This window comes from Saimiri boliviensis, chromosome 16 (assembly GCF_048565385.1).
Source record: "Saimiri boliviensis isolate mSaiBol1 chromosome 16, mSaiBol1.pri, whole genome shotgun sequence".
Classification (NCBI taxonomy): domain Eukaryota; kingdom Metazoa; phylum Chordata; class Mammalia; order Primates; family Cebidae; genus Saimiri; species Saimiri boliviensis.
Window position 1 is genome coordinate 65,765,112 of NC_133464.1, and position 20,591 is coordinate 65,785,702.

Here is a 20,591-nt window from a genome sequence, read left to right on the forward strand (position 1 = left end):
ATTGCTTTCACCTTTTGGCTATTGTGAATAATTCTGTTATCAACATTGGTGTGCAAATATCTCTTTGAGTTCCTGATTTCAATTATTTTGGATATATTTCCAGAAGGGGAATTTCTGGATTATATAGTAATCTATTTATAACTTTTTGAGAAATTGCCATACTGTTTTCCAGTATGGGGTTACACAATTTCACATTCCCACCACCAGTGCACCAGAGTTCCAATTTCTCCACATCCTCAAAAATGCTTATTTTCTGAGGTTTTAAAATATTAGCCATCCTAATAGACGTGACGTAATATTTCATTGTGGTTTTGATTTGTGTTTCTCTAACTTCCAATCCATGAACACAGAACTTCTCTCCATTTATTTGTGTCTTCTTCAATGTTCTTCAGCAATGTTTTGCAGTTTTTATCTCTCTCTCACTTTTACACCAAAATATATCTTTTATATTTCTATTAACAGTCTCTTTCTACTCCCCACTTGCCCAGACTATCATTCCCTTGCCATCTTTGTCTCATCTACCTCGCAGAGTTCTAAGATAAAACCATATTCTTTATTTCTGCTACCATCTCGTTGCCAAAGACAGAAAGCTAAGCATATTGCATTTTTCCTTTATTCCCTATATCTGAGTTTGATTCAGCTGATCTGGTTGGCCAATAATGAGTCCCCTTACACCTTCCTTAAGTACTCCATACTCATACTCTTCAAAAGCTAGGCACTCAGGTGAAGAGATCAATTTTTTCAGATAAAAGAAGATGATGAAAGCAAGAAGTATGTAGGTGATAGGTCTGGCCTCCACAGGTAAACCAGTGGATATGTGGTTATGGGAAGAGAATGAAGACATCAAGTTTCTATCTCTAAGTAGGTAGGATATCAATAATCAAAATAGAAAACCTAAGTGGCAGAGAAGACTTTAGGAAAAAAATGTTGAGTTTCTGACATAATGATTTGAGGCACCTAGAAAGATGCAAACAGTGATGTTCAAAGGGAAGCAACTAGATTTAGACATTTTGAGTTAAAGAGAGAAATTGTCTGGGCTTTTCTACAGATTAGAGTATCTCTCTTCTTTGGTGAGCCTTCTTAATTATCCTCTCACCTGTAGATCATCTACCTCCTTTTTATTTGATTTTTCTCCTACAGCACATGTACATATATATGCTTACTTTCAGCAGTGCTTTTTAATTCTCATTGTAGAGATCTGTAACCTCCTTGGTTAAGGTAACTGTATTCCTATGTATTTTGTTCTTTCAAAGTTAACTTATTAATGACTTGAAATTCACATTAACTTCATTTTGACTGCTTGATCTTGGATATTTTTAAACTAAAATGTTTCCAAACCTAAGAAGTAAAAAAATAATATCCCCTTTTTATATCCAGGAGCCAAGACTCAAATTTTAAATAACTTTTTGACAATGTCATGTAGTAAACCTGACTTCTACTCATTCAATTCCATTAGTTCAGTTAAATCAAAATAAAAATATGCTACTTTCTTTTTTACCTATGAACTAAAAAGCAAAGTAGCCACAGATTTACAAGCAGAAGGAAATTTTAAAGATCATCCCTCCTTTCATGCAAAATCACAGCTACTGGGTTATCTAAAAACTACTTTAAAATACCTTCAGAAAACAAAACTCCATATCCTTAACACAATTCATCTTCTAAAAATACTTCTTTGCTCTCAGAGAATAGTTATAGTTAAATACATTAAGTGATTTAAATTAAACACAGTTTTCAAAACATCTTGCTTTTTCCTATCTTCCTAGCTTTACACATGCTGCTTCATCTGGATGAACACCTTTCTGCAACATGCCTAACATTCCTATTCCCTATGGCCTGGATTTCAAGAATTCTCAACCAGAAGGCAGTACCACTTCCCTAGGCAGTGTTTTGAAAAGCTTGGAGGGTTTAGTTGTTGTTTGATTGGTTGGTTGGTTGTGTTTATTACAAAAACTGGAGGTGATACTGTCATAAAGAATTTCAGGGGCTAAAGACACTTAATCTGCAAGGGATTATCTTGCCCAAAAGGTTAATAGCACCCTTGCTGAGGAACACTGTTACCTAGCCAAAACCAACGAATTCCTCAGGAATCAACCTCGGTGCCACCTCCTTTGGGAATTCTACTATAATTCATATAATTTGATGTGGATACTCCTCTTATCTGTCCTTGTAATAAAAGTATGCCACCTCCTTCCATCATTATACTTAGCACAATGTAATGTATTTAACTGTTTGCCATGTCCATCAGAAAAATTACAATTTTTTCCTGCACAACAAAATGAAAAAAATCCTAAATGTTTGATTAAATATACTTACCAGCGTGAGCAACCCCACATGCTTTTTTGACTGGATCTGCAAAAACTATTGGTATACAGTCAGCACCAAGAGCTGCTATTGTGACTCCTCTCTGATTTGTAGCTATTCCGTCATAAGAGTCAGGCTCCTTTCTTCCCATAATCCAGACGTCATTGGAATGATCAGTCTAATACCAAAAATGTGCAACAAAAATGTTTAGGAAGTGGGATTCTTACACCGTAAGTTTCTCTGAAGGTACTCACTGCAGTATAAAATTATACAACCAGTGTAAGATTACTAGCATTCATTAAATATATCACTTCTATAGATGGGAAAACACCAAATTTACTTATAATTTAACTATTTCAGCTTTCGGTATTATAATCTCTGATATTTCATACAAAGAAAGGCAGAGTTTAACATTATAAAATTCAATATGGTGAATAATGAACATCTTTCCATAAAGATGGGTAAATCACTTCTTAAAGCACTTTGAACAAAATGAAAATTTTTCTTTTAAAAGAAAGTTAGTTACCAAATCAATTATACTTTTACTCTTCCCAGACTCAAGCAAAGCTAGAATTCTGTAAGAAACAAGACATTATCTCATCACCTATGACCCTAGTTCCTCCTGAAGTAGATTTAGAAAATAATGGCCCTTCTCTACAAACATTCAGTTGCCTTTCTTCTAATCAATGGCAGTGGTGGTCTACTCTCTGAGAATTAACTGTACTTTTAAAATTGAGGACTCCAGATGAAATATATAGCAGGCTCTTGAATAATGTCACTTTATTCTATATCATTTCATTGCAATGTTAATTAAAAAAATTGATTATCCACCCTGCCACTGAATGTATGAGGTTTGTACCTTCTCCTCATGCCTGCATGGGTTTTCTCTGGGTACTCCAGTTTCCTCCCACATCCCAAAGAAGTGCATGTTACATGAACTGGGGTGTCTACATAGTCCCAGTAGTACGTATGTGTGTGTGTGTAAGGGCACCCTGCAATGGAATAGCATCCAGTCTAGGGTGGATTGTGGCCTTGTGTCCTGATCTGCCAGGATAGGCTCCAGCCACCTGAAGCCCTGAAGTGATAATGTTTATTTCAACGGACTGTTTCAAAGAGCCTGAACTGAAATAATTTGGTAAATAGTTATCTGATTTGTTTTTATTACTCTTTCTTAAATGTATGTCTAGCTCACATTTATTTCCATGTTTAATACTAGGAATGTGTTGGCCTTTATTTAGAAGTTTGGTGATGTTTTTATGACAAGAAATATGCCTTGGAAACTTAATTCTTGTTTACATCAATTAGCCTATGGTAAAACTGGTTTTATTATGTCGTTGCACTTAAAGTCAACAATTTCCAAGAACCTATTAACAACATTAAGTGAGAACTTACTCTGTGTGTGTGCATATATACATCTCTCCCTCTGTGTGTGTGTGTGTGTGTGTGTGTGTGTGTGTGTGAGAAATAGAACTGATCTTTAGGCTATGGTGTTTAAATCTAAGAAAAACAACCACAGCATTATTCTAAAACTTTAGATAAAGTGCCAGATACAAAAGTTAATTAGCTTAAAGTCCATGTAGTTACTAGTAAAGTAAAAATATACTTTAGATCTTTCAAAATATAAAGCAAAATTTTACCTTTATTCGGTAAAACTTCTCCACATTAAATCCTGCAGCATTCGCCAATCTACGCAGATTTTCTTGAACCACTGCCTTGGGATCTCTCCGTTTGGAACTACTGAAGAGATTGAATGAGCTAAGAGTTGGTATATAAGATATCCCACCTGTTCTTGTAGTAAATCCGTGTATGAAAATATCTGTTGAAGATAAGTAGTAAAGATTTAAAAGATGCTATACAAAAGACCAGTCTCTCAATTAGACCTTCCCTGATTACTGCTACCTGACCTGGTTATTTGGCTTTTAATTTCTATGGCATTTTGTACCTCCATATGTTCTCATTGCATTCTGCTTTGTATTTGTTTTACTCTCCCTATGAAATTATTGCACTTCAAAAGGTATCTTGCGTCTCATCTGGCTTTGTTATATCTAACAGCATATAGCTCACAGTAAATACTGTTTAACCAAGAAATAAGATTGATTGTTTTAAATTTTACTCTTCTAAGAAGGTGCTGATGATTTGAAATTTTAGAATTTCTTTTTCTTCTTTTTTTTTTTTTTTTGAGATACAGTCTCGCTCTGTCACCAGTCACCAGTCACCAGGCTGGAGTGCAGTGGCATGATCTCAGCTTACCATAACCTCCAACTCCCTGGTTCAAGCTATTCTCCTGCCTCAGCCTCCCAAGTAGCTGGGATTACAGGCATGTGCTACCACATCCAGCTAATTTTTATATTTTTAGTAGAGATGGGGTTTTACCATGTTGGCCAGGATGGTCTCGATCTCCTGACCTCGTGATCCACCCACCTCAGCCTCCTAAAGTGCTGGGATTAAGATGTTAGCCACTGCACCCAGCCTAGAATTTTTAAATAGAAGATTTTCAGTATCATAAGTCTCATTGCAAAGGAGGGTTAGATTATTTATCTTAATATTAAATTTTCATAAAGCAAATTTATTTACTTAGGGTGGCTTTGAAGGGGTTATCCCTTGATACCTCTGAAACTACATGGCCATACATGACACCTCTGTGTTGCCACTGATGCTAATGAGTAATAAGCTCACAACAGTCAACAAAAGAAAGGAGGAAAACAAGAGGTGAACTACCTCTGAAGAAAGACTAGTTTGTCATGTACAAAGTAAAAACAACAGTTAGTGGTTAATATACCTGGGATCAAAGGAGAAGTGATAATAGTTAATTCTCCTTTCAGTGCTGGCAGACTTCTCAAATATGTTTCTATTTCATTCTGAATTTCTCTTAGTTCTTGAGCTGTGATAATGTTTATTTCAATGGACTGTTTCAAAGAGTCTTCCCTGAAAGTCACTTGCAAATCTTCAAATTCAAAATTGTAAACATCGGTGAAGAGTTGATCAATAAAAGCTTTCATTAATGCCTTCCTGTGCCTGGGTACAATTACCTTAATGCTGCTCAGATTTCTTTCATCAATTTTCTGCTTAATGGTATACAAAGAGGCAGCCACGCTGGGACAGCTAACAATCTCAAATTCTTCCAAGACAGCTGATAATCCATTGCTTGTTTCTAACTCACAATTATCTTGTTCTCCATGCCTTTCACAGCTGATGTTACTGCAACACATTATACAAAGAAACTTGGCCTTGGCTGCATGGTGGTATTGGACAGCATTCAACGTCTTCAGTAATGTCTGAGGGCAGTTTTTTTGAGAGTTCAATTTCAAATAAAAAAGATCAATCAAAACTGCTTCTGCCATCCTTCAAAGAATACTTTTGTGGCAAATAAATCACCTGTGAAGAAAAATTAGTGTAAGAATATAAAATTATACAAATCCTTTTATAGTTACAACAGAAATTTGTGGTAGATTAAAAAAGAAGTAATTGGCTGGGTGCAGTGGCTCATGCCTGTAATTCCAGCACTTTGGGAGGTCAAGGTGGGTGGATCACGAGGTCAGGAGTTCAAGACCAGCCTGGCCAAGATAGTGAAATCCCATCTCTACTAAAAATACAAAAATTAGCTGGGCAGGGTAGCAGGCACCTGTAATCCCAGCTACTCGGGAGGCTAAGGCAGGCAATTGCTTGAACCCAGGAGGTAGAGGTTGCAGTGAGCCGAGATCGCACTACTGCACTCCAGCCTGGGCGACAGAGTGGGACTCCCTCTCAAAAAAAAAAAAAAAAAAAAAAAGAATTACATTGACTTCAAAATGTAACCAAAACAGTAAATCTAGGCCCCTCCCAGAAAAGCCAATCTATTCTGTCATAAGAGAACCATGACAATGAAAGCAAAGCCATCTTTTAATTTGTTTTGTGAAAATGTTGGTACATTTTTCCAGCAGAACAACAGTCCATCTGTTTTGTTTTGTTTACATAGAAATTTTAAGTAAAGAATTACTTGCTGAGTTAGCCAAAGTCCTGTTTTTTAATTGCAGGGTGTCAACCTGTGTGATCTATCATTAGTCCTGACATGATTGTCATATTAGTTCTCATCCTTTCATATGCGGGGACTGAAGTTCATGAAGCTAAACGGAGCTGCACCTGAATTTCGCATTTTCAGGTGATAAATGCTGAGACGGCTAATAGCGTTCCCTTCAGGATTTGTGCAATGACCACAGAAGTTACAGCGTTTTGGATGAGACAGGCTTCCTCGCTCCTTTCTTGATTCATTCTCCCGGTGCAGCTGTGCCGACCTCCGGCCCACCCCTCGCACCCCATCCTGCGGGTCACCGGTGAGCCCCTCTGGCGACGACGCCCTTCGCCCCAAGAAGCTTTTCTCCTGCCTCTTCCCCTAACCTTCGCTCCCCATCGCTCGGGGCGCCCTCTGAGATTCATTTGGCCAGTTTGGAGTGGGTGACCGTCCCCCTCCCCTGTTCACTGCGAGTTTCCAGGCAGCGTGTGCTGCCGCCCGGTCCCCGTTCCTCCCAGCCGCCTCGGCTCCCGGGGCTGCGGCTCTGCACCTGCCGCTCACCGCCCGTCCGGGACTTCCCGTCAGACCGCGCACCCCGCAGGTGACTGCTCTGTCCTCGCCTTCCCGCTCTTCATCTCCGGCTGCACACCCGTCTACCGCGACCCCTGTGACGACTTGCCGCCCCGACCCTCGTCCTGAGTCTCAGCGAAATTGGGCAGCCGCCAGCAGGTCGTAAGCCCGGCCCAGAGGCGACGCCGCCGCCCCGCCTCACCTCACCCACCTGGACTCGGCCGCGCGGATCCCCCGCCTGACACCGTCCCGGGATTCCAGGGGAAACCTGACGGCCGGGTTCCCGCGGGCCAACTGCCGGGAGGCGGGAGGGAACGCAGGCAGGGCCGCCGGGGGTGAGCTGTGCGGACGCCGCGGGCCCCGCGCGAGAGCCGGGGAATCCCGGGATGAGCCCAGCGCCGCGCGCTCGCTGCTGCCTCAGCATTTCCGGGTTTGGGCGGCCTGCCGAGCCGGCACCCCGCAGCTCCGCCGGGGTTAGAGGAACCAGCGCCGGAGTCGCGAGAGGGCCCTCGGGCCGGAGCCCGGCGGGTTAGCGAGTGGGTCGCCGGGAGTCGGCGAAGGGCCCCTTGAGGAGGGATGGGGGTGCGGAATGACGGGCCCCGGGAGCGGGCTCCGGGTGGCGGGAACTGCAGATCTCCAGAGTGCACGGGGAGGGAACCAGCGGCCGGGTCAGAGCGCGGGGCGGCGGGGGGAAGGAGCGGCGGGCGCCGCGAGGGGGCGCCGGGCGGGCGAAGGGGCGGCTCGCGGAGGCGGGGCTGCCGGGGCGGCCTCGGGCGTGCGCCGCGGACTCCCTTCAGCTGACGGAAGCTGCCGTCCCGGCTTCCCCTTCCGAGGACCCCTCGCTGACGCGGCAGTGTGGTCAGGACGCTGGGTTTCCTCACGGCCATCTAGGCGGGGGCAAGTCAGGGGCCCCCTCGAGGAGATGTTTTTACTGTTTTGCTGCTGCTGCTGTTCGTTCGTTTCCAGAAACAAGCCATTGTGTCCGCGCTGGTTCTTTCTTGCGGGTGGGACCCACACCCTTTCGGGCGCCTTCGCTCGTGTTCACAATACAGCTGTCCTCTATGGCCCTTTGAGATATGTGCCACCAGCAAGACTGGAGTAAAAGGCCCTCATCCCTAAAACCGTGATAAAGGTGCAGTGTAGCATCCCTGATCTGTCCTCCGGGATTATAACGTTCATTTATTTGAAAATACTCCGCATGAGGACGTGGAAGGCCAGTGTATGGTAAAGGGAAAAAATATCCGACCTTCTTTTTTTTTTTTAATTTTAATTTTTAATTTTATTTATTTATTTACTGCATTTTAGGTTTTGGGGTACATGTGAAGAACATGCAAGATTGTTGCATAGGTACACACGTGGCAGTGTGGTTTGCTGCCTTCCTTCCCCTCACCTGTATCTGTCATTTCTCCCCATGCTGTGTCTTCCCACCTCCCCAGCTAAGAGTAACAGAAATGGAGCTTCTTGAGTAACTGGGTATGATGGAAGGAGAGGTCCCTTTTTTCTTTATTGTTGCTCATTTGATCGGTGCTAAAGAACCTTTGTCTCATAATCTCAGATGGCTGGGAGTTGGAAGAGCTCTCTGGGGTAGGCGCGTTCTCGTCTTGGCTAGAGAATGGGAGCGCTCACCCAGAATAGGAACCCACCCTTCAATAGCTCTAGCACCAGTTTTGTCAAAATTCGCATTTTCTTTGGTCATTTGTTAAGAGCCCGGAGCAGTAGATGGTACACCCAATCAGATGGTGCGCTCTGCCCTGAGTTGGTTTCATGCTAAATATTATTAATGGTTGGTGCAAATGTAATTGCGGCTTTTGCCATTGACAAAGACTGCAATTACTTTTGCAACAGCTTAGTACCTGAAGCAAAATAGGTCTTTTAGTTACAAAGGTTTTAAACAATTGTCTTTGTTTTTACAGTGGTAGGAATTCATATTCTTTCATGCAACAGTAGTGGCAGTAAAAAATGAAAATATTTCAAAAGAATGAAGTTGTCAGGGGAGAGAGAGTTTGTTATATTGTATTTGCATACCATTTCCTCTCACCATCTGTTCCTAGTGTCGTGTCCTAACACTTCCTCATCCCATTTTCACTCTGTCCTACTCCAGTGGTTCTCAGTGTTGGCTGCAAATCAGAACTACAAGCGCAACTTTAAAAAAAATAATGTTGAGACTCCACCCCAGATACATTGAATCAGAATCTCTAGGAGTCAGGCCTGAGCATGTTTTGCGTTGCTTTTTTGTTTTGTTTTGTTTTTTAATCTCTATGTATGATTCAGATGCATAATTAAGTTTGAAAAAAAATAAAAACAACCTAGTCCCAAGCCACTCAAATAAAAGTTGTTCTTTGGAGGCCACATAATTTCATTCTTTACATTTGCAGTTCCTCTACTTAGCACAATACTTAACACAATACCTCCTCTTGTATGCCTAACTGCTACTTTTTGTACAAGGCTCTTCAAGCTCAAACATAATCTTCCCTGAATCCCCATCCTTCATCAAGGAAAATTAATAGCTTCTTTACATTTTATGTAAGAAGCCTTCTCATAGATGGCACATAGCCAAGCAATAAATGGAAAAAAATTGTTAAATATTAAATTGTACACTTTATAAGGATGAACTTTGTGGTATGTAAATTATATCTTTAAAAAAGCTTTTTTAAAACAAAAAAGAATACAGTTTAAGGTATTTACGTTATACTTTATTGTTGTAAATATTTATTGTTGGCAAACCACAGAATCATGAAAAAGTATAACATAAATACCTTAAACTGTATTCTAATCTAAAACAACTGTGTGTTCACTTGCCAAATCTATTGAAAAGGTCCAAGACCTTTTCTTTGCATGTAGTCTACGTTGGAATTCTGCATTCTATCTCTTGCATAAACCATACCCCTAAAGTGTCAGCTAAGATTTCCCAAGATACTGTTCTTTTAAGGGGAAAATAACTTAAAGCCACTTGTGAAACAATCTGAGGGTGGATTTATACTTGATAATCTTTTTGTTTGTTTGTTTTTGAGACGGAATCTCACTCTGTTGCCCAGGCTGGAGTGCAGTGGCATGATATTGGCTCACTAGAAACTTTGCCTCCCAGGTTCAAGCAATTCTCTTGCCTCAGCCTTCTGAGTAGCTAGGATTACAGGTGTGTGCCACCCCGCCTGGCTAATTTTTGTATTTTTAGTAGAGATGGGGTTTCACCATGTTGGCCAGGCTGGTCTCGAACTCCTGACCTCATGATCCACCCACCTTGGCCTCCCAAAGTGCTGGCATTATAGGCGTGAGTTACCACTATACTTTATAATCTTTTACAGTTAATCTCGCATACCTTTGTTGGATGTTTCCAAAATATTAAACATAGATTTTTTTTTTTTTAGACGGAATCTCGCTCTGTCATCAGGCTGAAGTACAGTGGCGCAATCTTGGCTCACTGCAACCTCTACCCACTTGGTTCCAGCAATTCTCCTGTCTCTGCCTCCTAGGTGGCTGGGACTACAGGTGTGCACCACCACACCCAGGTAATTTTTGTATTTTTAGTAGAGATGGGGTTTCACCGTGTTGGCCAGGATTGTCTCAATCTCTTGACATCATGATCCGCCCACCTCAGTGTCCCAAAGTGCTGGGATTACAGGCCACCATGCCCGGCCTTGAACATAGATTTTTAAAGAAACAATAATTTCTACACTATTTCATTGGTTTATACAATATTCATAAGTTAATATCGTAGTTATGACAGTACAATATCAAGTACAAATGGTGAAAACAGGTTTGCAAACAAACACAAGTAAGTCATCAGATTGAACAAGTCAACTGATAGGAGCAGACATAGACAGATTTACTGTTATCCAGCAAATCTGATATGGGACATAGCCACTTATGACTTACAACCGAAATAGAGTGAGTTAACTGGTTAGAGGTTATGTGTAGATAGGCTAAGATATCGGCTACTGTACCCCTTCATTTTAATTGACTATGTGTCTTTCTCCCGAGAGTGTTTTGATGGCAGAGATAGTGCCTGCCTATTAAGGGAAACCACTGAAGAAATCCCCAGACACTTTTATAATGCTATGTAAATCTTCTCATGAGAAGAAGTAGAATTTTAAAAAACAAAACAGTTGTTTGTAAGCCATTTACATTAAGGTTTATGGATCTTTCCAGAAAAGGCCATGAAGGAGATGCATATTTCCTTGCTAAAAGCTTTTGTTAGTTTCCTAGGGCTGCCATAACAAATTAACATTGATTGGGTGACTAAAAACAGCAAAAACTTGTTCTCTCACAGTTATGGAGGCCAGATTATGAAACTGAGGCATTGACAGGACCTTGCATCTTTTGCTTACCTCTTCCGTCTGGTGACTCCAGGTGTTCTTTGCCTAGGGCCTAAGTGACTTGGAGCTCCATGCCTCCATCGTCAAATGGTCTTCTTCCCTGTGGTTCTAAGTTTCAAATAGCCCTCTACCTTTCTCTTACAAGCATTATTGTGTAGAAATAAATGATGATCAATCAAATGAGAACAAGCAAAGGCTATTTATTCAGACCTTGTAAGGGAGGGAATCACCATCTTTTGCATTTTAGCAGAGTCAAAGGCAGCCAGAGGAGTGAGCATGCCCTGATTAGAGGCTCTTGGCATGAGGAAGCAAGTGGAGCATTCTATGTGATTGGTCAGGGGGGCATATTCAGCTTCTTCTTGTTAGTCTCAACTTGGAAATAGGAACAAAAGTTAGGGAAGATGCCAGTTATTAATCCAGTACTGGCCATTTGGGCCAATTGTTTATTGTTTGTTTCGTAGGATTCTTACTAGAGATAGTGATATGACTTGCTACAAGTCTAATTTATAGACTTCCCGGACTGGTTACTGTAGATAATGGGTTGGTTTCCTGGGTTGCTTGCTGCAGGTTGTGGGTCAGAGTTCTGTTTTTACATATGGTCTGGCTGTTGTACATTTGCATATTCAGTCACCCACCTAAATCCAGGATGATCTCATCTCAAGATCCTTAACCCAATTATATCTGCAAAGATCCTTTTTCCAAATAAGGTCACATTTACAGGTTCTGGGAATTAGGACGTGGATATATCTTTGGGTGTGCAGGAGGGCACCATTTAACCCACTATAAAGTTCCTCTTGGTTTAGAAATCATGTTTACTTGTTTAGAAGGGGGGGAAAAATAGACCTTGCCCCTTGCCTCTCTGAATGAGACAAGCAGGTAGGTTATAACTGGATTTCACTAAAGGTCTATAACTTCGGTCTCAGAGGTAGAAACCTTTTTGAAACAGTTGTCTGGACATCCTTTAAAGCTTGGATTTGAGCTGCGGACCAATTCCTTTATGTCTACACTCCAAAACAAGAGATGTTTTGGTAGTCCAGTACTGTCTATACATTTGGCAAAGCCCCTCCTGTGATAGAAAACTGGAAACAGTGTGGATAATGTATGAATGTTGCCTATATTATCTTGGATAGGAGGTAAGGAACAGTACAAATCCTCTGGTTTCTTTCTTTTCCAATGCCCTGAAACTCTAATCTCATTGCCTGACCAGAAAAGGAAGTAATCCCTAGTTTCAGCAGATTCGGTCGTACTGGTATATAATAGGTCTACAGTTTATTTTTAATTATTCAATTAATTGATTCTTTTTGGATGACTCTGATGATGTTCTAATTTCTTTTTTTTTAAACTTATTTTATTGCATTTTAGGTTTTGGGGTACATGTGAAGAACATGCAAGATTGTTGCACAGGTACACACATGGCAGTGTGATTTGCTGCCTTCCTCCCCATTGCCTATATCTGGCATTTCTCCCCATGCTATCTCTCCCCAACTCCCCACCCCCCGTTGTCCCTCCCCTATTTCCCCAGTGTGTAGTGCTCCCCTCCCTGTGTCCATGTGTTCTCATTGTTTAATACCTGCCTTTGAGTGAGAACATTCGGTGTTCGATTTTGTGCTCTTGTGTCAGTTTGCTGACACAAGTTTCCAGGTTCATCCATGTCCCTACAAAGGACACAAACTCATCGTTTTTGTTGGCTGCATAATATTCCATGGTGTATATGTGCCACATTTTCCCTGTCCAGTCTATCATCGATGGGCATTTGGGTTGGTTCCAGGTCATCTTTGCTATTGTAAACAGTGCTGCAATGAACATTCATGTGCATGTGTGCTTAGAGTAGAACAATTTCTAATCCTTCGGGTATATACCCAGTAATGGGATTGCTGGGTCAAATGGAATATCTATTTCTAGATCCTTGAGGAGTCACCACACTGTCTTCCACAATGGTTGAACTAATTTACACTCCCACCAACAGTGTAAAAGTGTTCCTATTTCTCCACATCCTCTCCAGCATCTGTTGTCTCCGGATTTTTTAATGATCGCCATTCTAACTCATGTGAGATGGTATCTCAATGTAGTTTTGATTTGCATTTCTCTGATGACCAGTGATGATGAGCATTTTTTCATATGTCTGTTGGCCTCCTGTATGTCTTCTTTTGTAAAGTATCTGTTCATATCGTTCACCCACTTTTAAATGGGATTGTTTGTTTTTTTCTTGTAAATCTGTTTTAGTTCTTTGTAAATTCTGGATATCAGCCCTTTGTCAGATGGGTAAACTGCAAAAATTTTTTCCCATTCTGTTGGTTGCCGATTCACTCTAATGACTGTTTCTTTTGCCGTGCAGAAGCTGTGGTGTTTGATTAGGTCCCATTTGTCTATTTTGGCTTTTGTTGCCAATGCTTTTGGTGTTTTGGTCATGAAGTCCTTGCCTACGCCTATATCCTGAATGGTTTTGCCTAGATTTTATCCTAGAGTTTTTATGGTTTTAGGTCTTATGTTTAAGTCTTTAATCCATCTGGAGTTAATTTTAGTGTAAGGTGTCAGGAAGGGGTCTAGTTTCTGCTTTCTGCACATGGCTAGTCAGTTTTCCCAACACCATTTATTAGACAGGGAATCCTTTCCCCATTGCATGTTTTTGTCAGGTTTGTCAAAGATCAGATGGTTGTAGATATGTTGTGTTGCCTCCACTAATTTCTCTTAAAAACGTATTTTTAAGAGTCTTGTCTCTAAAGGCTTCTTTAATTTATGCAGTTCTAATGAATTATCAGTAGATGGCAGTAATTCATTTTCATTTTTCTTTTCACTGCACAATAGAAATCTGAGAGGAAAAAGCCTAAAACTTTTCCAATTTTACAGCATAAATTTTATGGATAGTTGGTTTAAATAAATATTACCCAAGAGTTCTTCAATTTATATTGCTATGGAAATAGAGATCAAGAAATACTAGTTATTTTATTTTTATTATATAAATCCAATTTTCTTTATCCTTTAGGTTACTTTATCAAATACTTTAAGAAATACTAAAATGAATAAAACACTGTATTTGCCTTCATAGTGCTTACAATCTATGGGGAAAGATACTACAAAATAATGAAAATAATAAAAATAAAAATTTGTTGCGTATTCATAGCATGACAGGAATTTGCTAAATGCTTTACATGCATTATTTTATTTAGTCTTCACAATAACCCTAATGAAGCAGGCACTAATATTGTTCCCATTTTATAGGTAAGGAATCTGTGGCCCAGGTTGGAAATAATTTTCCTAATAAGCTAACAAGTAATGTAATCTAGATTCAAAACTAGCTCTGTCTTACCCTAGACTTTGTACCTTTATCTAAAATTATATAATAGAAATATTGAAACAATTCTTCTAAAAAAAGAAAGTCCACATCTTCCCAGAAAGATCAAGAAAGACCTCTTCAGGAAAATACCATCTAAAATGGAATTTTAGAAAAATACCATCTAAAATGGAATTGAAAGATTGACTGTGATGTTGACATGATTAGAACAGTGCTTTCAGAGCATTATTCTGTCAGAAAAGGGTGAATTGGAGTGGAGATAGACTATAGTTAGACACCTGTTATGTGTCAGGCACTTCTAGACCTCTGTCATCATGAAGCTTATATTAGTAGAAGGATAAGGAAAAGAAACAAATGTATGAGATGTCAGTGGTGATAAATGCTATCAAGAAAAATGAGGCAGGGCAAGGAAAGAGAGGATGAAAGAGGATTATCAGGGAAGGCCTTTCTACTATGATAGTATTTGGAATTGGTAAAGATTGATTGGATTCCAATATAATTTAAAGGTAGAACCAATGGGTTTTGTCAAAAGAACTGCATGCAGCATGTAATGGAAAGAAAAGAGTGAAGGTTCTGGCTCATCCTTTGGGTAGGTCAATCAGGGCATCAGCCCTGGAGTATTAAGGATTTCTCAAAGGACCCATGAAACATCAACAATAAGATCTCCTTATTATTGCCTTGGGTACTTCTAGTTGAATTGCCTTGGGCTCTATACCCTTGTGGAGACCTCCCTGCTAATGAATTCAGGGTTTTTGGCCTGAACAACAAGAAAAATGAACTTACAATTTACTGAAATGGAGAGGACTATGAAGGTGCAGGTTTAGTGGTGGTCATAGAGTGGACAGAGGAATCAAGAGTTCAGTTTGGAATATACTGAGTTGAAATGCCTATTAAAAATCCAAGTGAAGATAGCAGGTAAGCAATGAGTATGAGGATGAGTCTTCAGTTCAAAAGGGAGTTCAGGGTAGAGATACAATTCGGGAATTGTCAGCCTATAGGTGGATTTTAAAGCCATAGAGATACAATTTGGGAATTGTCAGCCTATAGGTGGATTTTAAAGCCATAGAACTAGATGGCATCATGTGTAGAATAAGTATGAGAAAAGAAGGAAGTGTGAGGACTGAGCACTGGGAGCTGTAACCTAAGTGAAAAAGTTGAGAAGGGACCAGCAAAGAAAACCAAGAAGTGTGGTGTTTCAAGAAGCCAGTAATTATCAAATGTGTTACATGATGCCAATAGGTCAAGTAAAATGACAGAACTTTTTCATTGAATGCAACAGTGTGGAGCTCATAGATATCTTGATAAGAGTTTTAAAAGTACAGTGATAAGTGATTGGTTCTAGTGGGTTCAAGAAGAAGGAGGGGAGAGGAAGTGGAGAGCAAGGATCCTGGTGTTAAAGGGGAGCAAAGAAATGGGTCAATACTGAAGGAAGTTATGGTGTTAAGCAAGGCTGGTAGTGGTAGTGGTTGTTCATTTATGATGGCCTGTTTAGAATAATACGTTTGACCAAGTAAATAGGGAAATTCTGTTGACAGGCCATTCAAAGAAGTAATGTCTGTGAGAAAGAGTACAAAAGTAGAGGATTGGCCTTAGATAGGAGCAAGAACACTTTATTTATTGCAAGAAAATGGTATGCTGGTATACAGGTGCAGGTATACAATCTGGTAGATGGGTAATTTACTATCTTCTCTGATTTTTTTCTTCTATTTCAGTTAAATTAGAAGGTAAATTATTAACTCAAAGGAAGGGAAAAGAGGTGTGGAGGTTTGAAGACAGGATAGAGTGAAGCAATCATCTACATAACTTGGTGCATCTTAAGAGCCTAGGATCAAGGGCCCACTTGACATAATGGTCTTGAATTTAAAGTCAGCCAACAGCATAGCTGTATGTCTTTCTTTAAGTATATTCAGCTACTTCAGTGTAAGCAAAGCAGCTGGTTGGGATTCTTTTAGGGAATTAGGGCAGGGACTGAGCTGCGACGGAAATGAGGGTGAATGCAAAGGAATCAGCCAGGTACAGAGGAAAGAATACATGAAAGGCTGTGGGAATGTGTAGAGATAGAAGAGTTGATGGGTTGGAAGCCTTGCAGGGTTAAACAGTACATACTGTCAAAATACTAGATGAGAAGAGCTAGAAAAAATAAACAATAGTTTGAATCTGAGATTATGGATGAGGTACAGTTACACTCTATGGGTTGCTGGGTAGAATAGATGAAAGAAGACATCAAACAACTGAGAGATCAGGGTTTTAGATATATATTTTGTGTGGATATTGAAATTACAAAGAAATATAAGAGAGTAGTGATAGAGAAACAGTAAGTCAGAAAATGCTATAATCTAGGAATGAGCCTTCCAAGACCTGGAAGACAGTTGATAACAAGGAAAGATAAAGCCTATATAGTCTATGGCCTGAACTTTGAAGAAACCAGAGTTTAGAGAAAAGAAAAGGAAATAGGGTGGCAGTGGAATGGGAAACAGAAAAAAATGTCTCATCGCCAAACTTAGTGGTTTGAAGATGAGGAAGCTGTGTCTTTGGACTTCAGTTAAAGCCAAAAGGTAAAAGGAAAGTTAACCGAAAAGGTTGACAATAGAGAGAACTTTGCTGAAGACGGCCCATGAATTTCAGAAGTCAAAGTGGAAGGATAGAAAAGGGTTGGGGAGTGGGTAATACCGCATCACACTAAGGGACTTACCAAGCTGAATAAGAATGGGTTCTCATGATGAAGAATGACCTGGCTTCTTCTGAAGACTGAAGTTACTAGGGGTGTAGAATTTAATGGGAATAGTGTCCACAATATTTTGGCAGCTTATGGAAGTTACACTGTGATTTGGGGGAGAGAAAAATGGGGACTCACCAGGAAGGTAAGTTACCTAGCAGGAAGGTAAGTTACCTAGCAGAAATGTACTGTTAGGGCATGAAGAAGTCATTGGATTGCCTCTTCAGCATGCAAATTGTGTCATTAGGGCATTGGAGGTCTGTTGGAGCTGCAGCAGCTCTATAAACGCACTTTACCAGAATAGTTTCCCAAAGAAGAAATGTAGACAGTACTAGTGGGAATAGAAGGAGTAAATTGATTAAAGTGATGTTTTAGCAACATAGGAATGCAAAATATAATGGACCCTTGAACAACACAGGTTTGAACTGTGCAGGTCCACTCATCCATGGGTATTTTCAACCAAACTCAGATATAGTATATGCAGGGCTTGAGACCCCCATGTAAGGAGGGCCAAGTTTTCACAGGAATGGGTTCCGAAGCACTGACTTTGGGACTTGAATATGCACAGATTTTTTTTTTTTTTTTTTTTGAGGCAGAGTCTCGCTCTGTTTCCCAGGCTGAAGTGCGGTGGCACAATCTCGGCTCACTGCAACCTCTGCCTCCTGGGTTCAAGCAATTCTCCTGCCTCAGCCTCCTGAGTAGCTGGGACTACAGACACATGCCACCATGCCTGGCTAATTTTTGTTATTTTTAGTGGAGATGGGTTTTCACTGTGTTAGCCAGGATGATTTCAGTCTCCTGACCTCGTGATCTGCCCACCTTGAACTCCAAAAATTGTTTAGGGCTTACCCTCACCAGAATAGCACTCGACAGGCATGCTATATCCCCTGGATTCCATACCCATAACAGAAATTGCTAATTAATGTTAATATTGTTTCTCACAGATTCTGGTTATAGTTTCAGAATCCACTTCATCATAGTACTAGAGTTATATATTATTAATATTAACCCGAAATAATTACGCAGTATATGTCAGGTACTGATCTAAGCATGCTACCTATATTACTTTAATTATTAGAATAGCCCTATGAAGTTTTAAAGATGAGGCACTGAGGATCAAAGAAGTTAAGAAACTTAAGGTCATAACAACAGAAAAGCAGGAGAAGCAAAAATCAAATATAGTTCTACTTTTATTCCAAATTCTCTCACTTAACCATTGTATTTTAAATCTTGGCACTAATGATGAAATGTCATTGACATCCCTGTGACATGTTTGACAATTAATTTACCTTTCAGAATCACCAATATACAACACTAAAAAACAGAAGTGAAAGATTATCAATATAGATTATTGAGTAGGAGTAAACCAAAAGGAGGAAAAGAAGAGATTACAGACACAGAGAATGTCAGACAACAAAGAAAGGAAGAGTCAAGGAGTTTCTAAAGAAGGTAATGAAACAATCTTAAGAAATAAATAATTAAAAGATCAGCAACAACAACAAAAAAGTAGTCCGGCAGGATAATTGTGTTAAAGTTGATAGCAAATTAGAATAGAGGGAAGCAGTTACATTTAGCCAGGAAAAGCATACGCAGTTTTTAGAAAAGGCATGCCAACCTGAAAATACAAGCCTATAATGAAAATACATCAACTCTAATTGCTATAGAGTTGTTATAGTAGCACTGTAATTATAGTATATGTGCAAGTGGCCTGGATAAAAAAATTAGGACAATCAAAATATTTATACTGTTCCATAAAGGAATAGGTATAACATTGCAGTAGGCAACTTTGAATTGCCTATTACTGTTGCCTTTAATTTTGTTCTTTTCTATATCAGCAAGGGAAAATTACTAATTCTAGTTTTAGTTTAGGAGGAAAAAGCAACAACTGTTTCATGATTTTGAGTAAAGAATCATAACTTTCTTAAAATGTCTATATTTTAATTTTTATTATATACTTTATTCTTTTGTCTAGTTGTAGATAACCAAGACACATATTCATTAGCTGATGCTGTAGAGCAAGTTGCAAAGCAACAACAATCACAGGCATCAGAGATAGAAAAAAATAAAAAAGTTCTGTTCAATTTGCAGGTAACTTCTTTTATATAGTCTTTTAAATGTCTTTACTTTCTTCAAAAGTAAATAACCAGGAGGTTATTAAGAATACTTAATATTGGGACTTAGTTTTAAAGTTATTCTCTGTCAATTATTCTATTCTCCTTAAGTAAAGTTTACATGAGTATTCCAGTTTTATGGAAAATTTTACACTCCAAACATAAAAAGATTCAACAGTGTCATTGCAACTGTAGGATAAGCATATAAAACCTAACATGTTAGATAGAATTATTTTACATTCCCTTATTTGATAGTTTTTCCTAAAGTGCTGAACTGAAGGAAGGTTAAGTTTTAAGCCAGTGTTTGTAAAGCTATGGCTTGTGAGTTATCAGTTGTCAGTGAACATTTCAAGTAGCCTCCCTTTATGTTCCTTTCCTTTTTAACTATATTCATAATCCTACTACAGGGAATATGGGAGCCATACTTGGTCTTTGCATGTAACATAATTAGATATAACTATACTATGTGAATATGACTAAAGAAGTGAAAATGAAAACAGTATTTTGTGCTCTGTAAAGGTTATTATTAAACGTATCATGGAAATGAGAAAAATAGGCTCAGGAGCTGAACTACCTAGTTCAAAAGGCCAGATTTACTACTTGTTCCATGATTGAATTTATTGCGCTCCCGTTTTCTTAATTGTGAAATAGAGATAACAATAGGATGTGCCCATAAAATTTTCATGAGGATTAAATGAGTTAATGTGTTTGGTGGGGACTAGGTGGACAGTATAGGGCCTGATTTTGACATTGGCTTTAAATGCATCAGTAGATATATGATGACAATAATTATATTATCATGGTAATATGGATTTCTTATAAATATTTGTATTATATTAGTCACTTCTAGAAAAGAATACATCTATTCAATAGAATAAAATTCAAAAAGAATGTCTTATATCTTTGTAAAGAACTTTTTTGTATCCCAGCTACTCAGGAGGCTGAGGCAGGAGAATTGCCTGAACCCAGGAGGTGGAGGTTGCGGTGAGCTGAGATTGCGCCATTGCACTCCAGCCTGGGTAGCAAGAGCGAAACTCCATCTCAAAAAAAAACAAAAAAAAAAAAAAAGATTTTTTTTGTAAAACTTTTCAGTCTTCAAAGAGTTTCATAAACTTTATTTCACTTATATTGCGAGCCTACTTTGTGTTAAGCATTTTGCTGAACATTGTCCTCACTCTTATGTTACTTACCATCTACTGGGGAGAGAAATAAGTAAACAAATAATTACAGCAGAGTAGTAATACAATAGAGGCATGAACACAACACAGATTTAACACTAGAGAAGCAGTGATCACAAATG

General features: G+C 39.4%; 2 protein-coding genes across 16 annotated transcripts in view; one reads left to right on the forward strand and one right to left on the reverse strand.

Moving 5' to 3' along the window:
- The window catches only part of LACC1 (laccase domain containing 1), a 184,645-nt gene extending 177,488 nt beyond the window's left edge, over nt 1-7,157 (reverse strand). For all 9 annotated transcript variants that reach the window (XR_012514409.1, XR_012514407.1, XR_012514405.1 and 6 more), the window contains exons 1-4: nt 7,071-7,157; nt 5,081-5,676; nt 3,939-4,117; nt 2,314-2,479 (exon numbers count right to left, since the gene is read on the reverse strand). Coding sequence is in view for 2 of the 9 variants with exons in the window: in XM_074387752.1 (XP_074243853.1) it covers nt 2,314-2,479; nt 3,939-4,117; nt 5,081-5,642 (907 nt within the window). In the remaining 7 variants the exon portion in view is untranslated. The remainder of the gene's footprint in view (nt 1-2,313; nt 2,480-3,938; nt 4,118-5,080; nt 5,677-7,070) is intronic.
- Nucleotides 6,661-20,591, forward strand: part of CCDC122 (coiled-coil domain containing 122) — a 41,625-nt gene continuing 27,694 nt past the window's right edge. Inside the window, exons 1-4 of one of the 7 annotated variants that reach the window (XM_074387759.1) lie at nt 6,661-6,890; nt 10,225-10,365; nt 18,477-18,629; nt 19,153-19,268. In XM_074387759.1, coding sequence (XP_074243860.1) covers nt 18,584-18,629; nt 19,153-19,268 — 162 coding nt within the window. In that variant the 5' untranslated portion in view covers nt 6,661-6,890; nt 10,225-10,365; nt 18,477-18,583. Of the gene's footprint in view, nt 6,891-6,939; nt 7,019-7,298; nt 7,442-9,508; nt 10,366-12,534; nt 12,577-18,476; nt 18,630-19,152; nt 19,269-20,591 lie in introns of those variants that run through there. The other 6 variants (XM_074387758.1, XM_074387755.1, XM_074387756.1 and 3 more) reach the window with 6 other exon arrangements.